The 24067-nt window shown below is 49.2% G+C and overlaps 1 protein-coding gene across 6 annotated transcripts in view; it reads left to right on the top strand.

Moving 5' to 3' along the window:
* Nucleotides 1–24067, top strand: part of RGS3 (regulator of G protein signaling 3) — a 130631-nt gene that overhangs the window by 70854 nt on the left and 35710 nt on the right. For 3 of the 6 annotated variants that reach the window (XM_045196688.3, XM_024562169.3, XM_024562170.3), the window contains 2 exons: nt 455–498; nt 5922–6044. In XM_045196688.3, the coding sequence (XP_045052623.2) occupies nt 455–498; nt 5922–6044 (167 nt within the window). Of the gene's footprint in view, nt 1–454; nt 499–5921; nt 6045–10446; nt 11220–24067 lie in introns of those variants that run through there. The other 3 variants (XM_024562171.3, XM_024562175.4, XM_045196690.3) reach the window with 2 other exon arrangements.

Genomic DNA, 24067 nt, shown 5'->3' with positions numbered 1-24067 from the left:
GAAACAAGGCCCACTCTGTGACTAAGTGGCTCCTTGTTGAATTTCAAAATGGTGAAGACATTTGGAATGTTGAAAAGAAAACCCAAATGTGTGCTGCCTCCATGTCCCTCATCGCAGAGAGTGCGGAAGGGAAGAGGCCTCCTGGGATGGGTGATAGCTCCCTGCCCTGGCCGCCTCTCATGGGGGTGCCGCCTCTCATGGGGGGCGCTACCTCAGCCTTCTCTGAGTCAGGCTGACCCACAGCCAAAGGCCTTGCAGCTGTGCCTCTACCTACCAGTTAGCTGTTAGATGGCATTTCCTCCAGACATTTCCCTGTCTTCTGTGCCTGCTTCTTTCCCTTTTTTCCAGGAAGTCCCACACACAGCCTTCTGGGTGGGACAGCTGGCTGTGCTGGAGCAGACTGCTGAGGATCTGTAGCCAATTCTAATGCAGGTCGTACTTTTTGTTCCCAAAGGTTCTTCCGAAGACCTGAAATTCTGTGTGCTGTATCTAGCAGAGGTGAGTGCTTCTCTCTGAATTTGAGGAGACATCTGTGACCTGGTGCTTGAGGGGAGATGTTGGGATGGGTTCTAGTCCAGGGTTCTGATGCTACCTCTATTCCACCTTGCGCAGTGGCCCTGGGCAGGCTCAACGTGGCAGGTTCCTGCCCTGTAGAATAGGAAACTGCCCCATGTCTCTTCCCTTCGTGTAGAAGAGCAGAGGACTCTGTGACCTCCCACTCAGGACCCCCTGGTCTCCAGCACCTGCAGGGGTGGGTCATGGTCAGGGTGTGGCCTGACAGCTGTGCATCGGCCTATTCATTTGGGAGTCCTTCCTCTGGAGATCGCCCTCATTCTGTGCCTGCCTCTTCCTTCCTCTTTTTCCAGGAAATACCACCCAGGACCCCTCCTAAGGGTCTTGTCAGTGTTTAAAGTGGCCTGGAGGTAATTGTACCTTTACTTGGGCCAGATAACACCGGCTAAAGGACACACCAAGTGTCTGTGCTTTGGGCTGGAATGACACCCACACAGTGTGACCGGCATTCCTGGTTATCTCGGTCTGATCAGGAGCGCCATATCTTTGCTGAGCAAAATTGGGCAAACAGCTTATTGCTTGACATGGCCTGGGAGATAAAATATCATTAAGCCAGGGGTTTAATCAGAGGTTCTTGGTGATGAAAAAGCTGAGCTCCTGAGCCATCAAATTCATTTAGATTTTTAGTGAATTTTTTGTTCCCAACCCGTGTCTCTGCTAATGTGAGCAGGGGAGCTCTCTGTCCCAAGCAAGGGTTCATTAGACCCATTCTCGTCCTCTGCTTCTACTTAAGTCTATCCCACCCAATAGTCCTGGGAACCTGTCTGACTTGTGGGAAAGTCTACACTGGCCACACCCCATGGGTGGGGCATGGTCTATACTAGCTGCCCAAGAGGAGTACACCCTTTTGAGAAGGAATGGGTGTATCATTTGTGATTGAAAATCATTCCTTCAGTTCCTGGCTAAGAGGCTAAGATAGGAGGTGCAGGTCTTCGAGAGAGTCCCCTCTGGAACAGAACTCTGGGGAGAAGACGATTTGATCAGTTAGCTTCAGGGGAGAGCAGAGAGTTGCAAAGTGCAGTGCACATTGTCAGAGCTGAGCTGGGGACCCTGGCTGCCTGGCATGGCAACCCGAGGGCCCAGAAGACATTGGATATCCTCTCCCATGTTGGCATATCCCACTGGGCACTGGGAGTAGCTGGCAGAGGCACTTCAGAGTGAGAGGGTGTTCAGTTCTGCAGGGCCCAGTGAGCAGCTCAGGAGATGTGGGCCAGGCTGGGAAGAGCCAGAGCATTTGCCCTCTATTCTTGCCAGTTTGGATTCCGATTCTCTCTGGCAGGGCGCAAAATGAAGCTCCAGGTTCTTTAATGCCAAGAGAGCTTCCTGCCAAGCTGGGTTTGTTTTTCCCAGAGAAAAGCACTTCTGCTCATTCATTTCCTGGGAACTGAGACCTCCCTCCCAGCCTTCCAAAGACTGATGAAGGGATATTGATCTGGGGCCTTTTATTTCAGTTAAGTGCCAGGTGATCTGACCCCAAGGGGCTGGGGGATTGAAGTTCACAGGCAGCCAGAAGCCTTTCTTTTCTCTTAATGGGCTGCTGTTTCTGAGAGGCATGTCTGTAATGAAGGAAGACCAGATGCCTCCTTGCTCTGTAGCCTGGGACAGGCTTGACGCAATGGTTTTGGATCACACAGAGAACCCTGAACTCACATCTTAGATGGAACTTCCAACAAGTGGTTTCTCTTCATTGCCTGGCAGGCAAGTGGCACCCAGAGAAGACACCAGGGCAAGAGAGTCGGGATTTGGAGAGGGTTTTCTACTGCATTGAGAAAGCCCCCAACTGCCCTGCTCTGCTCCGATTGTGCCCCAGCAGCAGGTCCCGGGTGGGGTTCCCCTAAGTAGTCCTTGGCCTGGGGGCCTCTATTCCCCTGGACAGTGTCCCTCAGCTCCTGCCAATTCATGGGGCAGATGCAGCCCACTGCTGGTTTCGGATCACGGGGGCACTGGGTCAAAGTGCACATGGGCCAGGGACCGTTCTAACAGATGCTGGCTCCGTTCATTCAGCCTGCACTTCAGGGTTAAGAAGACCTGGACTTGGATCCTGGCTCTGCCGTTTCCTGAGTGATCTAGGCACGTCACTCACTCATCTCTGAAACAAGGCCGAGGAGGCCTATTTTGCGAGGTTGTTGTAATGATTAAATGAGATTCAATAAGATGCTGTGTCCAAGGCACTCACTTAGCTCAGAGCCTGGCACACGGTGAGGTTAACAATGAATGGTCATTGTTATTTTGTCAGCTTCATAGCAGGGGGAGAGCGTCTCATATTCATTTCCTCTCCATTACAGACATCACCAATGACTTATTGGTCTTTTAAAAAGAAAGCTAAGAGGACTATCTCACGTTCTTTGTAATGCACACATGCAGTTACACAAATGTGACAAGATCACAGGCTCTGGAGGAGACAAGTCAGACTTGGAATGTCTCCTTTCCCGAGACCTTCTGGAGCCACCAGTGTAACCTCTCTGAACCTGCTTTCTCATTGAAAAACCATAGCGCCTGTGCCTTTCCTTCCTCCCTGTGTGGTGGGGTCATTGGGTTTGTCAAAGCAAGTGAACAAATGTAAATTAGTACAAGGAGAGGCTTTGGTTTTTACAAAGATAATATTCATTTAGGGACAAGGAGGTGAGGCAAGATGGGGGTTTAAAAGAGGCCAGGAGGAGCTGGGTTTCTGGTTGGATTTGGGGGTGCTCGTGTTTGAATGCCGAGGTCTGGGCCCAGCACCGCTGTACCTGGAGAGGGGGGTCTGTGCTTGGCTAACCACCCTGCAGTCCCGAGGCCCTGCCTCTGAATGAGTTCTGTGAGAATGCCTTCAGGGTAGCTGGACCTCTGGGCCCTAGAGCCTGGTACTGAGGGCCAGGTGTGCACAGCCTGCAACTGACGGGTTGGATCACACGGTGGGTTAAGAGAGATGGTCCACCTGCAGGGGCAGCCAGGATGGCACTGGGGCCCCGTTTAGACAGATTTAGGCAGATGGGCATTCAGCCCCCCAGAGGGGCTGGCTCCATGCTGTGTCTCTCCTGGCCAGGCCAGCCTCAAAGCTCTAGGCAGCACCTTAGGAGGAGTGTTGGGCTGGGCTTTCTAATAATGCACACCATCTAAGACAGCTAGCTGCCGGGCCAGGCCTGGGCTTAGGTCCTTAAGATTGGAAACTTCTCTTGAGAACATAGATGGGAAAGTGCTTTTTTAAATTGGTAATTTGATAAAAGAAATTGTTATTATGGCAGAATTCCTGCTTTAGAACTGAAAGAGAAAAGGATTTGGGGCTCAGAGAAATTAAGGGATTTGCCAAAAACCAAATGGCAAGGTAGAGGCAGAACCTGGCTGGCTTTGTGAGGTAATGGCCTTTTCCAAGCTGGAGGGGCCCTGAACCCCTGCCTCACCCCTCCCCTGGCAGGGGGAGCACAATGAGACTAGAAGCAGAGGGCCTGCTCCTCATCACCTGCCCCACTTGACTTCTCCCTGGGGAATCCTGGGGTCTTTTGCTGGGTGTGTTCTACCCTATAGTGGGCTGGGGGTTCTGGGAAGTGGAGGAAACCTGTTGTTAAGTGATAGGATTGCCTCACCTAGCCACCCAATTCCCAGAAGCCCTGGGGCAGGGCTTTCTCTCTATTCAGTGTTTTTAGGAAGATCAGCTTCTGAGTACTTTTGGGCAGGAGAGGAATGGCTGTACCCAGGGGACACTTAGCATAGGAGGTGCCCCACCCTGAAGGGAGGCATCCCTAGGGTTGTGTTGGGTGGCACAGAAGAGAATGTTCCTAGATGCTGTTATGTGATGCCGATAACCACCCCAGCCCAAGAGCCTTTGCATTCGCTGTTCCTTCTGCTTAGAAGAGTTTCCCTCAAGCACTGTCTTTGCTGGCTCCTTACAAGACCCGCCAAACGCTGCTGAGAGGCCTTCTCAGGCCCCCAGGCTCAAGGAGGAACGTCCCCCTTTGTGGACTTTCCACAATTTGTAATTATGTTGCTTAGTTTATTGGTTTATTGTCTGCCCCCCAACTAAGGCCAAGAGCTATGTCTCTTATTTCTCCCTTTACCCCAGGGACTAGTATAATCCCTGACACGTAGCAGGTGCTCAATAATTATGTATTAAATGAATGAAGTACTGAGTAAAAACAGCAATAGCTGCTGTTTGTTGAGGCCTGAGATGGCCTTCATCACTTGCCTCCGCTGTGGCTCTGAGACATGGCTGATAGCATTATCATTCCCATTTTGTAGATATTTCTGAGGATACCAGCTAGGAAGTGGCTGAGCTGGGGTTCAGACTGGGTGTGTCCAGCTGCACACCAAGGCAGGACTGCATGCAAACACTATCTTCTCTGTTTCAAACCGTCCAGCCCCTGCCCTTAGCTCCCTGGCTGAGTTCATCTAATCGCAGCCCTGCGCAGTTATAATCAAATTCCAGCGGAGTCAGAAAGAGCTCCTGATCCCCTGATCAGAGTGTGCTGTAGTGGATGATAACACCGGGCATGCTGTGCCGCCCCTCCCCGCCCAGTGCATTCTGACAGCTTTGGAGACACTCCCTGGGTCCCTGCAAAGCTGGCCTGGCTTTGGCCTCATCCCCGGAGTCCCTCTAGGGAGCCAGAGCTTACCAAGCCGTTACTTGCCAAGCACTGTGCTGGGTCTAGATGAAAAAGGCCTTCCAAGAAGGAGTTTCTGGTCTAGTTGGGCAGGCAAGACTACAGCACTTAACGAGGTTAAACAGCAAAGTGGGATTTAAATGACAGCAGTGCCAGAGGCTATTGTCGCATTCAGTGGGGCTGAGCAGCCAGCCATGGGTCAGACCCAGCTCATGTGCAGGCATTAGTGGGGCTGAGAGGGCCACAGGGCTGTGCCTGCCAAAGACTTTCCAAAGGCTGCTGTCGGTATGTCCATCCCTCTAACCTTGGCCTGGTGATCAGATAAGTGTGCCCTGGGTTGGGGAGGGGGTCCTGGGAGCTGCAGAGGGGGCTGCTGGCTCCACAGAGCATCAGCAGGGCAGAGACCTTGGCCCTCTGGGTTCCCCACGTGCTCTCCCAGCTGCTGCTTTGTGCTGCCTGTTGCTGGGGGTGACCTCACCATTTCTGTTCTGAGGCTCTCCACAGACCTCCACTGTGTTGGGAACCACCACCCCCTTCCCTTCCCCCAATCTGTGGGCACAAGGCTCTCCGGCTGGCCCCTGACCCAGCTTCCCTGCTCCTCTGGCTGCCTCAATGTCACCGGTGATTAGTGTGCATTTGTGGCTTTTAGTGGGCACTCCCCTCCCTGCTGCAGCCTCGCCCTCCAGAGCCCAGGGATGGGCTGGGGCCTGGGAGCCCCCAGAACCAGGGAGCAGCCCTGACCGTCCCTTTCTCTCTTTTCCCTGACGTCAGAAGGCAGAGTGCTTATTCACTTTGGAAGCGCACTCGCAGGAGCAGAAGAAGAGAGTGTGCTGGTGCTTGTCAGAGAACATCGCGAAGCAGCAACAGCTGGCGGCCTCGCCCCCACAGAGCAAGGTAAGGGTCTTGCCTGGGGCTGCAGCCCAGCCTCCTGGCTCACCCCCAGTGGCCTGGGCCCTTGAGCCTCTGAATTGAGCTTGGGAACAGTCTGAGCTTAGGACTTGGATCTGGACAACAAGCTCTTGGCAAGGAGGGCTATGCTTGAATGTCTCTCCCCCTTGGCACTGCACTGGGTCTGTTGAGTGGGTTTCATATTGCTCGGGCAGAGTGGCAGAGCCAAACTGAGCCTGACCCATCAATTTTCAGCTCTGTTCTTTGGTTTGCCCATGGCAGAGTCTAATTTGGGCTGGCCTCCCTGTGCTACCGGGCCGGTTGTGCCAGGGGCAGCACACTGGTGTGTGATACTGGCCCAAGACAGACGTAATTGGGAGGGGATGTTTGCAGCAGAAACTGTTCTAATAATTCAGTGCAGGTCACAGCCCGCTGGAGCTGCATGGAGTTTGCTGGGGAGTGGGGGCCGGCTAGCTGGAGTATCAGGGAAGAATAGAGACTGCCATCTGAGGCAGATCTGGAACAGGCCCCCTCAGCAGGTCCTGTGCCTATGGAGGGATGGGATGGGAGCTGGACCTTTGTCACCTAGGTGCCAGCTACAAGGCACAGTTGTATTTCCCCATTTCTGAGCCACTCAGGTCCCTTTACTGGTTGAAATTGTTGGCCGTTTGGGATTTGGTCTGGTTGGCTGCAAAAGGAAACAAGGTGGTTGGTCTGCTGGATGGGCGGAGAAGATGATAAATGAAAGTGAGTAGCAGCCTGTAATCTTGCTGGCTTTGTTGCTTCTTCCTGATGCGTTTAAGTCCATCATGCCCCCTGGCAGCAGGCACATGGCGGGGGGGTGGGGGTGGGTAGTGGGGTCTGCGGAGGGTAGGAAGTGGGGAAGAGGGTGGCGTCTGGGCGGTGGTGCACAGCAGCTCCCCAGCTACCCCCTAAGGGTGTAAGCATCTGAGAATTATGTAATCGCAGACCTGACTGTTATTTTGTTTCACACTAGCCAAGAGGCAAGAATAACTTTGCTGAGGGAGGACTGTGGGAAGAGCATGGACTTTGGAGTTGCACTATGCTGCTGACTGGCAGTGTGGCCTTGGGCGAATCACTATACTAACTTGGAGCTTTGCTATCCTCATCTGGGGACAATCCTTCTCTCTCAAAGGGTTGTTGTGAGAATTGAATGAGATGGTGCATATACAGTTCATATACAGTGCTTGGTATGCAGTAGGCGCTCAGTACCTGTGGGCAGTGCACCACCCACACCTCCATCAAGGCTGCTTGTTGCTACGCTGGCTGGTTCCCACTGTCAGTTTCTCTTACTGAATAGAGACCCACGGAGGCTGTGGGCTGCCTTGTGCTCTTGATGCTGAGTTGGTTACAGTCAGAAGCCAGGCCACTCCCTTTTCACTGGGGCAGTGCCAGGGATGTCGCATGGCTGAGCTTGTGCCCCCAGCTTTCTCAGTCTTGGACTTAGCTCCTTCTGGTGTACGGGAAAGAGTTCTTTCTACTCCAGCTCCAGAGTTCTTGAGCTTGGAGTGTGTTGGCAACGGCCTTCTCGGTACCTTGGGGAGCCTTGCCATCATCAGTTGACTCAAGGTGGGCCGAGTTTCTGAGACAGGCTCTGGCCCCTGCAGGGCTGTGGGCTTGGCTGGCTGATCCTGGAAGGACCCTAGGACTTGAGGCCGGGCCTCTGGGCCACACAAGGATATGTATATCGTGGGCAGGCAACAGTTGGACGCCTCTTCAAATTAAAACTCTTTAAATGTTTACTGGAGAAGTTGTATGCTGGGCAGGACAAAGGTAAAGGAGAGTCTGACCGCTGGGAAAGTCTCGGAATTGCCTCCTTCCCGGAGATCTGGGCCAGGCCCTGGGCTCGCACACCCCACTCGGCCCACCCTCCTGAGAAGGCAGTTATGTTATCATCTTTTATTTGTCAGGATCTTTGGGGGTTCCGCTGCGCATCTTTGTGCACTCCCACCATACACACTTAAAGAGGTTTTTTTGGCAACTTATTCCTTCTGATCACTCACAGAATGCTCCCTGAGAAAAGGGGGGTAAATGTGATTTTTCTCCAGCCCCACAGAGTTGCAGGACTGCTTCAGCAGCCCTAACGACTCGGCACAGGTTGCTGTCCAGCCAGCCACAGGGTGTCCACCTGCACTTGGCTCTGTCAGGTCTGGGCAGCCTCAGAGGTGACTGTGAACCTCCTTGCCAAGGGCTGGGCCACAGCCTCTCCACTAGGGTGCTGAGCTCCAGGGAAGAGAGAAGAGGGGAGGCCAAGCAGAGCTTGGACACTGGCTTCTTGCTTTTTAAGCAAAGAGAGCCGTTCTCGGTCAACTTGCCCGGACTGAGGAGCATGCCTTTTTTTAATGTCTGTTCTTTGCTCTTTCTGGATCCTCTGCCTTCTGCTGCGCAATGGAAACTGCTGCCTAAGCCACTCCCTGGGTGCCCTCCCCACCACCAACTCTAATGTCTCTCTGGGGAAAGAGGGGTCAGCAAGGCAACTCCCCAAACTCCTATGCTGCTCCTTTTCAACCCAGTTCCTTTCAATAGTGTTTGCTGACACCTTTGAGTGGGGATTCTTCAGACATTTCAAGGAATGCAAAGTTTTCCCCAAATTTGCAAAACATAATCAATCTGATATGCCCTGAACAAACAGGAAGTGCTTTTTGGGAAGGAGGAGGGCATTGGAGCAAGATGGATTCCAAGAAGGATAGAGAGGGAGGTGTGCCACTACCTGCTGCATGACCTTTGGCAACCACTTCCCACTGTGGCCTCAGTGGTTCCATCTGGGCATTGGTCTGGCGGCTCTTTCCATCCCTTCAAGCTTTGCGATTACCACAAGAGCTAAGGACCTGGGGTCATCCAGTCTCTGTTAGGCAACTCTATCCTGAAGATGTCCGCATAATTGACTGCCTGTGAAATCTGCTATCTTAGGGGCCAGGTCTGCTACCATCCTGGGGGCAGGAAGGGGCAGGCACAGGCTTGCTGTGCTGTCGTTGAGGTGCCTGTGGCCTGTGGGTTGCGGAGTGGAGGGGCCCAGCTGTGACAGGGTGAAACAATGAGGTAGACAGAAGGCGGATTGCATCCCTTCTCTGAGGAATCCATTGCCTTTTTCTTGCTCACTCTTAGCTGACCACGGTAGGCTGGAGGCTGCTCAGAGATGGCCTTCATGCTCTCCGCCTTTGTAGAAATAAATGGCCCACTCCCTCTGCTCTCCCAGCCTCTGTCTTTTGCTCACCACTCCCTTCTTCCTCATTATCTGTCCCCTCTCTTGCTTCATTATCTGTTGCTACAGGGAACCTACCTTTATTCTGCCTGGGATAAGTTTCACTGAACTTCCTGCATGGGGCATGCTGCGATGCATCTCATCTAGAATAAATCACAGGTGATCTTACCTGTGGCCATTGAGGTTCTTAGCTAGTAGGGACAGGCAGATACATATTACTTTGGTTATTCAATCAAATATGCATAATAAATGCCTCCTCTGTGCCAGACATTAGTTTAGGTCTTTTGGGGTCATGAAGAAAACCTGATTCCTATCCTTATGGAATTCTCCTTTCATTAACCAGATGTGACAAGGGCACCAGAGTGGCAATGCGAACATTAAAATCTGTGCCCGATGGGTCCTAAGAGCACCACGTGCACAGCATTGGGCAGGGCCACAGGAAGCCTCTGAGGAGAGTGGGCTTTTGCCTGAGCCATCAGGGATGCGAAGGGGATGCAGTGCAGCATGTACTACCCTGTTCTCAGGGCATGCCCTAGGCTCGATGGTGGCGATGCATGGATGAATCTGTCACACTCTTCCCTTGGGAGATCACAGTCCAGCAATGGAGACAGATACGCCAACAGATCCTTCAAAAATAACAGAGCAAGTGATATGGGGGATAGAAACCCTAACCGCTCTGTGACCTGAGGCGAGGCACTGAGCTGCTCTGAGACTCAGCTTTTTCATCAGAAAAGTACATGGATTAATAGGGGGCTTGTGAGGGCTAGACTCATGTCAGATGCTTGCAAAGAGGCACACAAGAAGAGCTCTGTGCATTATTATTATCATTGAAGTTATATCTAAGTAGGAAGATTCATCTAGTGGCCTTGTTAATCGAAGCTGAATGCTGCTGCTCTGAGCACATGTCACAACTGCCCCGTGTCACTTCCTGTACCAACCGTTGTATTCCAGGGCCCCAGCAGGGCAACTGAGGCCCCCCCGGCTCTGCTCTGGCTGTAAGACTTGTCCCAGAGGTGATGCCGAAGTGCTTGCCACCTTGTCATCTCTACTGGGCAGCTAGACGGGATCCTGGAGATGCCACAGTCTGTCTGAGGACCTTAGAAAGGAGCAGGGGCAGGTCCTGGAGTCTGGCCACCCAGGCCTGTGTAGACAGCAAGCTAATTCCAGTTCTGTCTGGTTCCACAGAAACTCCACCCTTATGGCTCTCTCCAGCAGGAGATGGGGCCGGCCAACTCAACCAATGCTACCCAGGATAGAAGCTTTACCTCACCAGGACAGACTCTGATTGGCTGAGCAAGCCCAAGGGCGGGACTCTGCTTCTGGCAACTTAACCTTTTCTTGGGCATCCCCTACCACACAGTAACCTCACCTCAACTGGACCCAAAACTGAGGACCAACATGGTGGACCTAGGGTCATCTGGAGGGAGCGGCCCCATGGGTGTGTGTGGACTGGATCAGAAGGACCTCAGAGATGTGAGAGGCCCTGGGGTCACGTGCAGCCTGGCGTCAGAGAGTCCCGAGTGGAGAAGACTCAGAAACTTACTCCCTGCAAGGAAGAAGAAGAAGGCAAACTAGCATCTGGGCTTCTGGTGATTCCAGCGCCTGCCTTGGGGGCAGCAGGAGAGGTCGGGAGAGGTTAGCCCTGATGGGGAATCATGCCCTGACCCTCCACGGCCCGAAGACATCTTCACCCAGTCACGCATCTGGACTCATTCATTCCTCCATTCAACAGATATTTGGGAACATCTGCTTTATGCCAGGCTCTGTACTAGGAGCTGGGGACACTGTGGAGAATGTGATGGACGTGGTCTCTGTTCTTAGCAAGATTTCAGCTCTAGAAGGGGAGTTGCATGAAATAAATGAACGTCAACATACGTGTGTATGTGCATGCACACGCACACTCACATGATTACAAACTGTGATAGCCCATGAAGGAAAAGAACAGATTCCTGTAAGAGAGAATATTACTTAGATTGCCCTGCGTGTGTGTGTGTGGTGGGGTGATAGAGATCATAACTTTTAAGCTGGGACCTGCAGACCAGAAAGGATTTAGCCAGTCAAGGACTTTGGAGTGTTCCAGGCATATGGAACAACCCGCAGAGGGTACCTGAGATGGAAGCTTGGTGCTTTGGAGGAACAAGGCCAGGCCAGTGTGGCTGGCGCTTAGTGAGGAGGTTGAGGGCCAGATCACACGGGGATGTGGTGGTTAATGTTTTATTGATTTTATTCCAGATACAATGGGAAGCCAGTGAAGGCTTTTGAGAAAGGGAGTCACAGAGTTTCAGGCATATTTCTAGAAGATCAGTCTTAGGAGGGGCCCAAGGAGCTGTGAGGAGGTGGTTTGCGGGTCCTTTTAGTCCTCTGGGTGAAGGGTAGTGATGGCCTGTCCTGGATGGTGGCTGGGGAGGTGGGGATGTGAATGCCCAGACCCTGGGATGTGGTAGAGGCTCTGGAATGAGTAGAGAGAATTTCCTGCTTCTTCATTCTTCCACCGCCCCCACCTTCCTCCCCATGCCTCGCTCTCTCAGTGGATGCAAGTGAAGACTGGGGGCTTCCTTCCAGAGCCCTCTCCTAGCTGGGCCTGATTAGGGACCAGTGCAGAGATGTGGGACTGCCTCTGGGAGTTGGGGGCAGTGGGTGCTTCTTCTGGCCAAGGTGGGGAAGTTCACAGCTCCCAGCCTCAGCAGGGGTTGCCTGTGCTGCCCCTCCATCCTGTGCTGAATGGTCTGACCAGAAGCTGGAACACAGCCTTCTGGAAGCTGATTTGGTTTGCTTTCCGTAGAGCTCCTCAAGTCAGGGACCAGGGCAAGGCATGGCTCAGCATTCTAGAGGAGACTGTCCTGCCACAAGGTTAAAGAAAGTCCTCCTAGGGGAACAGCGATTAGTCTGCTCCTTGCCTGCTGCAACCCCCACTGGAGCCAGGGCCTGGCAGGTCTGTTTCCTAACTGCACAGCAAGACCTAGAGCGAGGGAAGCCCAAGGCCACCGGTGTGAGTGACATAGCTTATTGGTGAGGGGGATGTGTAGGGTCAGGTTCGCTGGCAAGGGGAGAGGGGGTCAGGGAGGCTGGAGAGGTGGCTCAGGCCAGAGAAGTCCAGACCCTGGACACTCTGCGCTGTGTCCTATAAGACCTCCTAAGTATCTTCAGAGAGGGGTCTTGTGCCCCGGTGAATTTGCTTCACTGTTGCGGCCACCTGAACCCCAAGAAGGGTGGCCCAGGGGAGAATTCTTTCCTACCTCTCACCCTCCTCCAGTCTAGGAAAGATGAGGCACTCGGCATGAGCGGTCTCACGGGGTGGAATGTACTGCCCGTGACCACACAGTTTCCCACCCCTCAGGGGGATGGCTCGGCTTGAGTGGGACAATTGTACACAGTGTCTGTCTGCCAGGACCCGGCCGTGGGACTCATTCTGAGAGGCCGAGCAGCTGGGTCCGCCCAGGCAGCACTACAGCTGCACTTTGATTTCATTTGATTCCCTTGAAAATGACATTAAGGAGAATCGCCTGTCTGGGAAGCTTGTCCCTCTGGGACCTGGTGACCGACCTCTGTCCACCAGACAGGTGCAGAGGACAGGAGTTCTGGGCATAGTGAGACGGAAAATCCTAATGCAGCAACCAGCCCTGGGGACAGAGCTCTTCCCCTTTTGTCCCAGCAAGCTGCTGAGTTGGGCAAAAGCTCACATCAGGGTCCGAGGCCCTGCCTGCGGCTGGAGGAGCCATGACTGTGGTGAACCAGAGGGCCGTTGCTGCTCTGCCTCTCAAATAGATGACACGTTTAATTTGGCTCCACGGGCTTGAGACAATGAAACCTGACCAGTGGCCACTGTTCTTTAGTACCCCATCCATCCCAGCCGTCCAGGAAGATGAACAAGCTATCAAAATTACATTTGAGAGTCATAATCACGGGAAACACAGCCGAGCCCCGCCCTCCACATAAATCACACTGAGAAGCACACACAATGGTCTCTTTCCTGATGGGCCAATTGTCTTGGTTGGGTGTCTCAGGGCCGAGGGGCCAGGAGGATGGGAGCACAAGCATGTATTGTTGAAAAGGCCATCTGTGTGATTTGAATACAAAGTGGTCCTTTTAGTTCCCTGGTATGCCCTCTGATCTCGTTTTCATGTGTTCTTGTGTCTCGGGCTCTGGGTCTTTTGGGACTCTTGGCCTCTCCTGTATGCAGCCACATGTGGGGCTCTGCTGGCCCTGGGCCCTTTGGCCCTTTGGGAATTGGAACCTGTTGGAAATAATGATGCTTATTTATATATGTCTAGTATTTTTAATTCTTTATTTTTTTTCATAAATTTTGCCACCCAAATCCTCATTTCTTACACATGTTACCAAGGGGGTTCTGTGAAGTGAAGGTGCAGTTTCACAATGTGTGGGGCTCCCCACAGTGAGAGCATGGGCTTCGGAGATGGCAACCGGGGTCCCCAGGCATTGCCTCCCCCAGGCCTCCTAGCACCCTGGCTTTGTGGATGGAAGGGACTAGAACATTCAGTGATTTATCAAAGGTCACACAGTCACACAGCTGGTAAGAGGCCGAGCTATAGCCCTTAAGTCTAAGCCTTTGAACCAAATCCATTGCTCTTTCCAACGCCAAGGTTTGCCTTTCAGGGATGAAAGTGGGAGAATTCACTCATCTCCTCCAGGAAGAAGCAGGAGGAAGCTGTCCTGCCTGTAGGAGTTGTGGCCCTTTAAGCTCCCAGTGGGATGCTTTAGGACAATAAGTGAGGTGCAACATTCTCCACTCTGTGGAGAATGAGCTTCCAGAGCTCATGTTTCTGAGGGGTGGCTGAAAGGATCAGTAGCTTCACACAAAATTTGAAAAGTCTGATGTGAAAGACAAGGTAGAGCTCCTTAAGACAGACTGGGGGTGGGGTGGGGTTTGGCACTGGGACTGTTCTGCCACTCCCTTCCTCCTTTGGGTCCGGCATTCAACAGGACCAGCAGACACCGCCTTGGGGTGTCCAGCAGCAATGGGGCATTGCAGAGGCAGGAAGGGATGGTTTCAGGTTCAGGCCAGGTACACTGAGCCTGAGTCTGAAAGGAAGTCTTTGACCTGAGCCCTGACCAGGGCGGGAGAGATTGTTCCAGGTTCTGGGCCCAGATTTTGCTAATGGGCTGGTTTCAAATCTTAACTCTTAGTAAGTTGGAATCAACTGGATTGGATTTCAGATATCTCCCTAAAGAAGCAGACTCTTCCCTAAAATGTTCAGCTGTTTTCCAGTCTCTCCAGTTCCCCTCCCACCTCCTTACTGCCTGTCTGAATGTGGATAGACTGCCTTCTTCGGCATCTTGCCCTCGGACTCAGCCACCTCGCTATTCTTTTTTTAGCTCTTAACAAAGACAGCACAATCTTATCATCTATCCTGTCTTGACCTTATCTTCCCTTGAGCCTTTCTCTGCATAGGGCCACCATCCTCCAAATTATTCCCAGATCTTTGGTTTAAGGGTAGAATAATAACACTAGGTAATTTGGTGAGCAGGTATACTGTGAGCCTGGCACAATGCCAAGCTTTTGACCTACATTGTCTCTTCAGTCCTCATTTCAGCCTCGCGCTGTTCATTATCCCCATGGCACCTTTACTCTCATTATCCCCAACTCATATATAAAGACCATGTCTCAGGGAAGTTAAGAAACTTGCCCAAGGTCACACAGCTAGTGGGCGTCTTGACTCCAGAGCACCTGCTTTTGATTGCTCAGTTCTATTGCTTTCCAGCAATCATGGAAAGCAGCATCCAAGTTGACAGGGGAAGGGGAGGCCGAGCAGTCACAGTCCTGCTTCAAGACCAGTGAGGGGGGCCATAGTCTTCAGAGTCAAGCTCAGGTCTCAGCCTGGCCCTCGAGGCTCTCCTTGGTTGCACTGTACCCCTGCTTTCAGGTTCACGCCCTGGCCACACTGGACTACTTTTCCTTCTCCAAATTTCCCACGCATGTTTGTGTTCAGGTTGTTCCTTCTGTTGGATGTTGCCTGCCTTCCCCTGTTGTCTCTGCTGATGAGATCCCCAACCTTCAAGGCTTGGCAACTCCTTGAGCCACCTTTCTCAGGCTTTCATTAGAAGTCATGGCTTCCCCCTCTGCATTTCCACAGTATTTTGTTCATCCTTTGTACAGCGTGGTAGGCAGGTGTGTCTCACCTGTGAGACTGGGCTCCTTAGAAGCCCGTGGAGGCCGTATCTTATTTATTTTTCTGTTACTGCCTGTTCCTTAGGAGATGTTGTAGGATTGAATTGGGTCACATGGTTCAGACCCCTCATGTTCTAGAATCTAGATGAGGAAGCTGAGGCTCACAAGTAAGCAGTGAGCTGGCTAGGGTCATGGGACAAGTTAGTGGCAGAACTGGGACTAGAACTAGAGCTTTTTCTATTGCACCTCCACTTTGCAGGACAAGAGCCTGGACCCCTACTTGGTTTATTAAGCAACCTGGCCAGGTTCACTTCAGGGTTGTGGATTCCGCCATGTTCCGTGCTGACTTCTATGCATTCTCCAAGGGAAAGGAGACCAGATGAGAGCGACTCCTATGGTTCTCTTCCCCTCTCACTGAGTCCCCAACCCTCAGAGAAAACTCAAGTAGGGTTCTGAAGATCTTGGTTAAAATCCTCATTTTTCTGGTAACTCATTGGGTGACTTCGGACAAATTACTTCACCTCTCTTCAACACAAACCCCAAATTGAGGAATATAGTACAATATTTATTTTGTAAATATAAAATTTGATAGAACCATAGACTCTTTGAATGTGAAGCTGAAAAGCTCCCCCCACCCCCAGTGAGATCAATTGATTAACAAGCTGATTTATAGAAATGAAGACCAGGAGAGGCAAGAACTTGGTCAAGGGCACATGGTTGGTGCTAGAGCTGGAACTAGGACCCACCTCCTACCTTCTAGGCCAGTGCTCCTCTTTAGTGACTTTTGAAGTTTGCCAGGTTGAGAAGGGGGAGGGGACGTGGATTGCCTTAGATGCTCTCATCATCTCCCTTAGCTGTGTTGTCAGGAAAAGTAAGTCACCACTTTGAGCTATAATGGAAATAGTGAGACTTGGCCTAGCTAAAGGCGTGGGGAGAGGTTGTCTAATCAGCTGGCTTGTCTAGAGATGCCTGGTCTGTTCTTGCTGGAGGGGAATGAATGAGGCTGCTGTTTCACCTGGAGGTCAGGCTCAGCAGGACTAGTGGAGACGCTCCCTGTGGTTGGTTCTAAAAATAGCAGTGGGATGGAGCTGAGGGGAAGAGGAGGGGTCTCCTTCAGGGATCTGGGTGGGACCTCACCCCCTTCTGCTTCCTGCCAGACTCTTTGTGAGGAAGTGCCGCAGTAAATTCAGAGAGGTTAGATCTGGGTGGGAGTAGGTCCTGGAACTCTCCTCCCTTGAAACTCCTTCTCACATAGAAGAGGAGGCCCTGGAGGCTGGGAGAGGGGAAAGGGCTGGCCAGCAGCCACCAAGCCTAAGGAGAAGGTCCCAGATGTCAGGCTATCTTCCTCCTGCTGTTTCAGCAGGGTGGCTGCAGGCTGTGAGGTTTTCTCTCACTGCCTCTAGGCGAGCACAGGGCCTGGGAATTCCTGGGGCCGGATGTGGTCGGGCTTCCTGAGAGTCGCCCAGCAGGCGAGAGTCATCCTTTAGTCTGCCCTGAGCCCTGACCTCGGCCAGCTGGCTGTTCAGTGCCATGCCTTCCCTTTGCTGGTGTTCCCATCCTTGCTGATTTGTCCTGTCGCCCTCTGGACTGTCTGCAGGGAGAGAGGACAGGGCTAACATAGAACTGGTGTGCAGGACAGAGGGTCTAGTGGCCTGGGACCTTTTCTCTGCCCTGCCCCAGGAACGAGCAGAGGAAGCTAACTAAGGTTGAGGCAGGGACCTGGGTTTTGAGGCAGGCAGGTAGGCCAGGGTTCTAATCCCCACTGTGCCTCTCACTAGCTGTGGGATTACTGGTAGGTCAGTCACCTAGCATGTGTCAAATGAGACAGGGACACCTCTCTCCCTGGGGTTTGTGAGGATGAAAGGGATTAGAAGGTACTCAGTGAAGGGGGTTGTCATCACTAGATCGGGCATGAAGGCACGCTCATCTCTCTGCGCCCCTTCCTCTAGGCCTCCACCCACAGGGCATGGCGGGCGTTTGTTCCTGGCGCAGTTAACATTTTTTGTTGCGTTGTTGCAAAATTACCCATGTTTATCATGAAGAAAACACTCAATACAGATGAACCAGGAGAAAGAAATGAAGTCCACCCTTAATCCCAACACCGAGCGATAACCACCGGTCACATTTTGGTGTGTATCCCATCAGGCAATTGTTTATACATACATATATCTTATTTGCAGATTGGGGTTACTAGTGCACACAGTTTTCTAACTTGCTTTTTTTCCCCATTTAACGATGCAGTATATCCATGTTTCCATGTCAATAAATGTTCTTCTGCAACATCATTTTTAGTGCCTGCAGAGTATTTCATTGTGTAAATGAAACAGCCTTTATTTAAATAACCTCCAGAAGTTTAACATTTAGGTTGTTTCCAATTTTTCATTGTTACAAAAACCTGATGTTAAAAAAAAATCCTTGTAGGTATACTTTAGTACCTCCAGCATCCCGTGAATAGGATTGACTCTCCACACATATTTGTCGAATGAACGAACTTTTTGTCAGAGTAAATTCCTGGTAGTAGAATTTCCACGTCAAAGGATACGTATTTATAACAGGGGTTCCTGATACCTATTGCCAAATGACCCTCCAGAACAATTGTACTGTACGGGGCCCGGCACAAATAGCGCCCCTATTTTTATTACAAAAGCATAAACGCATAATTCTGTAACATAACAATATCACACTCAAGCACACCACATGACATTTTAGGTGAAATGTTCAAATTAAAACTATATTATTACATCCATATTATTAACCTACCAATCACACTCATGCAGGCGTTACTTCTGCCAGACCCTGTATAATCCACACTTGAGATTGACCCAGTCACCCTGCTTTGCCCACAGCTTTCGCTTTTGAGCACAGAACGTCTGCTTCCTGGGAAACCCCTTAGTCCCAAACCAGCTGAGACACTGGGTAAGAGAATGCCCACTTCCCCCTGCCCTCACCGACCCTGTGTATCATTACACTTTTTAGTAGGTTCATGTCTTGAATTACTAGAAATGTTGAATATTTATTTATATGCCTTTTGGTCAGTTACGTTGCCTCTTTTGTGACTCGCCTGCTCTAGTTTTTTTTGGCTCAACTTTTTATTGGGCTGTTTATAGTTTAATCATTAAGTCCCCGGAGCTCTTTATATAATAAGATATTTGTGTTAGCCTTTTATTTTTTTATCATTTAAAAAATTAGATGTTTCTGATTTATAGGTAGTCATAATTATAAATTGTTTTCATAGCAGTTTTATTGGGATATTATTCACATATCATACAATTCATCTCCTAACTGAAAGTATGCAATTCAGTGGGGTTTTTGGTGTATTTACAGACTTTTGCGACCATCACCGCCGTTCGGTTTTACAATGTGGTTGTCATCTCCAAAGGGAACCGCACCCTTGGCTGTCACCCACCGGTTCTCTCCTCTCCACCAGCCTTAAGCAGCCACTAATCCATTTCTGCCTCCATAGGTGTGGACGTTTTATATCAACAGAATCACAGTATTTGGTCTTCTGTGACTGGCTTCTTTCAGTTCACGTCGTATTTTCAAGGCTCATCCATGTTGGAGCCTGTGCCATTCCTTTCTGTGGCCCGACAGTATTCCATTGTGTGCACGTACCGCCCTGTGTTTCCCCACTTATCTGCTGAGGAACATTTGGGTGGTTTCCACCTTTTGCCTCTTATGAACGGTGCTGCTGTAGACGTTCCTGTGGAAGGCTTCACGTGGACTTACGTTTTCATTTCACGGGTGTACACCTAGGAGTGGACTTGCTGGGTCAAATGATAACCCTGTGTTTAACTCTCGGAGGAACTGCTAGACTGTTTTCCAACGTGGCTGCATGGTCGTGCACTCCTGCCGTCAGTGTGTGAGGGCCCGGTTCCTCCACACCCTCTCCAACACTTACTATCTTCCCATTCCTTACGTTACAGCCATCCTGTAGGTGCGAAGTAGTCTCTCACTGTGGTTGCAAACTGCATTTTCTGATGACTAATATCGTATCTATAAATTTTTAATAATATTTTCCCGTTGGTGTTGTGTTAGTCACCTCAGGATTATGTAATAGTCATTGTCCCTCCCTTGAACTTTCTAGTTTTATTTTTCAAATTTAACATTTTGGTCTACGTGGAGTTTACTTTGGTATGTAGTATGAGGCAGAATGCTTTTTGTTTTTCTCAGTTATTTGTTTCAATATTTTACATTAAATTAGCATGAGTGTCCTCTTATTACTCTTCTTCAAATTAAAAAAAATTATTATCACATATTTGTCCTTTTAAGTGAAATTTAGTATAATTTTATTCAATCCTTACCTCCTCCCTACTCTCCCTGAAAATGTCATTGAGATTTTGATGATACTTATATTAAAAACATGCATCAGAAAGGAGGGTATTGAGATCTATACAATACTCTCTTCTTTCCAGGAATAGGATTATGTTTCTCATTTATTCAAATCTTCTTTTAAGATTTCCCAAGTAAAGTTTTGAAAAAAAATTTTTTTCTTATAAGTCTTGCACATTTTTTGTTAAGCTTACTTCAGGAAATTTAAATTTTTAAATCTACTTATAAATGAAAATATTTATTTAGCATTATGTATGTTCTTTTTATAAAAATCCTCACCTGAGGTATGTTTCTTAATTTTAGAGAGAGAGGGAGGGAGAGAGAGAGACAGAGAGAGCGAAACATCAATGTGAGAGAAAAACACCGATCAGTTGCCTCCCGGTACATGCCCTGAGCTGGGATCGAACCTGAAAACTTTCAGTGCCTGGGACGACGCTTCAACCAACTGAGCCACCTGGCCAGGGCTTGCATTATATATGTTCTTTGATAATATACTTGTAGAAAACTTGTATGAAGAATCTGAAACATAACTGAACTGAATAAAATAAATACAGAAAATCCCCCTTCTCACAGCTCTGTTGCAAGTTGGGTGTGATCTCTCCAAATACTATTCCATGCATATATGCAGGCATATACCGTGTTTTATTTTACTAAATAATATTATATCATACAAAAGTTGCTGTAATTCAGTTTTTAAAACTCAATATAGCATATCAATCTTTTACAATTGAACCTAATGTTCTCTCTCTCTCTGTTTAGTAGCCAGCTGCCCACAATGTATTTAACCACTCCCCTGTGGAGGTGTGATTGGGCGTTTCCAGAGTTTTGATGTTACGAGCGATGCTGTGATAAAAACATTCTAACAATGTCCTGTACATTATGTCTCACTGCATTTTTCTGTAGGACGTACTGTGGCGCCCACTGCCAAAGTGCTCTGCAGATACTTTCCTTCTGTTTAAACATGTCACCTGCCCGACACTCTTCCTGTGAGCCCCGTTTTACAGACGAGAAAGCAAAGGAACGGAGAGGTTCAGTAAATGTACAATGTGCATTCCCATTGCCGGCGAACGAGAGTGCCTGTGTCCCTGCCCCCCACCCAGCGTTTTGTGTGACCACTCCTTTCATCCTTTGTCGGTGTGAGAAGTGAAAAAATATACTTCACTTTAATTTGTAATTGTTGGTTATTAGTGAAGTTGAGCTTCTCTTTGCGTTTATTAGTCATTTATATTTCTTCTTTGGCTTATCAGTTCATATCAGTTGCCCAAGTTTCTATTAGGGCTTTTGTCTTATGTGTAAGATCCCTTTATAAGGTTAGAATATTAACCATTTACTTGTTATATAGGTTACAAATATCTTTTCTAGTTTGCTATTTGTCTTTTAACTTTATAGTAGCTTTTATCATGTAGAAATTAATGTATCTTTGTAATGAAATCTTTTCATAATCAAGTCTTTTGTGGGGGAGTAGGTTGAGGGCTATACTTTCTAAGGCCTTTCACACTCCCAGATTATAATGAATATTCTATGTTTTATTTAAGTGCATTCGTATTTTCAATTTATCTGTGGTTAATTGAGTGCCTGGTATCAGATGGAACTCTCATTAATTTTTCACTTTAAATGGTTAACTAATTTTTCCAAACGTATTTTTTGAATTGTTTTTCCTTTTCTCACTTTGAGACCAAATTTCCACACGAAGATGGGTGGGTTTTTGAATGCTTTTGTGTCCCTCATTAATCTGTCTAATCTGTCTAATTAAGTCTCAGGTTGAGACTTAATTCCTATAGCTTCATAATGTGCTTTAGTAGTCGTCGGTGTCCTAAGGCCTGTCCCCATTCCTCTGCAAAACTTCCTCTGAAGTTATACATCCTAATTCTAGTCGGCCAGTGGTTTTACATTTTCACAAACGCATTTCAATCAGGAATGACACCAGATCTAGAATAGTTTGTCCTCTCCTCTGACTACCCTTAGTGAGTGTGTGGACTGGCCCATACTTCTGTTTGCTTTTCCTCATGCCTTCTCAGCGTTGTTGACAACATCTAGCATTTCAGTTTCTGATTGTTACTGTTTTTAAACATGAGTTCTATTATGTTTTAAGGATCAGTTATTTAAATTGCATTTAATGTCTCAATTATGTTATCAGTAGTTAAGTGAATAAATGTCTCTAGTTTCTTTGCTTCTCAGTCTCTAATATACTTCATCATCTCACACTTGACTTCTTGATTTTGACTCATTTTTGTCTGGAGAACTTTCTTGAGTGATTTTTCCAAAAAGGGTCTGTGGGTAGCATACTTTCTTAGTCTTTGTGAGTCTGAAAATATTTGCCCTTTTTCTCAGTAGAGGATTCCAGACTAACAGTCTGTCTCCCCAGAAACCTGGGAGCAGCACTTTGTCATCCGAGCACCCAGGGTTGGAACAAGTGCCCTGCTCACTTGGTGCTCTCAAATTCCTTTATGGAAACAAGCACATTTCTCTGCCTAATCTTTGGAATTTAGAAATTTCACTAGATTATCTCTAGTTGTTTTCTTTTTGTAATTTTTCCTGGTACTGACTTCAGCTCTTTTAGTCTGAAGACTTGTCTTCCCCTAGTTCAGGGAAATTTTCTATTAATTTTTGGAATTGTTTATTTTCTATGTGTTCAATTCCCTCTTCCTCAATTTTCTACTATGAATAAAAATAGTAGTAATAATGATACCTAGTATTTATCAGATGTGCTTTTTCCTTCTGCTATAATATAAAATCTTCCCACACTATTATTATTTTATAGATGAAGAAACAAAGGAACAAAGAGCTTACGTAGATTGTACAAGGCCTTGTAGCTAGGAGGTGTAGGTCATGATCCAAACCCAGGCATCTGACCCCAGAACCCATGTTCTTAGCTCCCACATTATGCTCCCTGCTTATCAAATCTAACCTCCAGACCCAACCTGGTAGGAGAAAACTTGGGGGTGCTAGAATGATGGAAGCAAAACTACTTGGGAGAGTAGTCCAAAGAGGGGATAGGATCCTCACGGGTTTCCCAGTGAGTTTAGAGTTGGAGATCTTCCCCCTCTCCCCTTCCCTCTGCTTGACCACCTTCTTCAGGCTTCATCTCTGTCCCCAGAACTACTGCATGTCTTCTTGCAGTTCTCTCTCTACCTTCGGGCCCTTTAATCACCTCTCTAAACAGCAGCCAAGATAACTCCCTCAAGAGTAAACCTGGCACCTTCTCACTGCGGAATGTTTGTTGAATGACTGAGTGAACAGATAATTTCAGACTGCCTATGGCATGTCAGACACTGTGCTAAGTACTGATGATATAGTATGCATTAGTCAGAAATCTTCCAGTTGCAAGTGACAAGAGCCCAACTGAAGTTAACTTCAGCTAGAAAATGGAATTGATGCGTTCAGGACCTTGAACAATGTCACCAAGACCTGGCCTCACCTGCTCCATCTCTTGATTCTGCCTGCTTATGTTTTGGCTCACTCCCTTAGTGGTGGCACTAATGCCAGCAGAAGTATCTGGGTTATGCCCTCTGACTTGGTGGCCTGGGCATAGGCCCAGCAGTCCAAGCAGGGGATGGACTTGGGGGAGTGTACGGATGAACCACATTTAGCAGCCAAGGTCACAGGCCTGGCCTCCACATATCTGAGCAGTTGCTGTGTGCTGAACACTTCCCAGGAGCTCGGGTGGTCAGGACACAGCTGTCCCTGGAGCTGGCAAGCACAGTGGGTTGGGGATTAGTCCCAAAAGCCTGAAATCTCAGGCCAGCGTATGGCTGCTTGGGCTGGAGCCAGGAAGGGAGGTGGTCATGTGTCTTGGCCATCCTGTGCCACTGTAGCCACCCAAGGTCAGGCTGAGGCTGCTAAGGTGACTGCAGTATGCGCCCAGGCTGGAGGCAGGATCCAGCCAGTGACAGCTGTCAGGACCAGCTCTCCAGGGGGGACATTTTTCTCCTGGCTTTCACTGCACATGGGCTTCTTCTTGCTGTGGCTGGGAGATACAGTTCCCATGAAGAGGCTGGGAATTGTCCTTGCAACCCAGCATTGCTGAAGAAGAGGCAAATAGCAAAGGGAGAGACATTTTGGGAACAAGAATTGGGGGCAGAGCATCCAGGTTAAGACCGTAGGCATTGGAGCTGCACTGCCTGTTGGCCATCCCTCTCGCCATGCAACCTTTCTGAACCTCAATCCCCGCTCTGTAAGATGGGGATGGTGGCAGTAGCCTGTCACTCAATGAATGTTCATGATCATCAGCTGTTAGTACATGCCAGTCACCAACTTTGCTCTTTACACGGACCCTCTCTAGGCCATTGCTGTCCTTTTACACATGATGACAACAATGACAACACAACAATTATACTCTTATTTATTGAG

The sequence above is a fragment of the Desmodus rotundus genome, chromosome 1 (assembly GCF_022682495.2).
Source record: "Desmodus rotundus isolate HL8 chromosome 1, HLdesRot8A.1, whole genome shotgun sequence".
NCBI lineage: Eukaryota > Metazoa > Chordata > Mammalia > Chiroptera > Phyllostomidae > Desmodus > Desmodus rotundus.
This window is presented reverse-complemented; position numbering and strand designations above follow the sequence as displayed.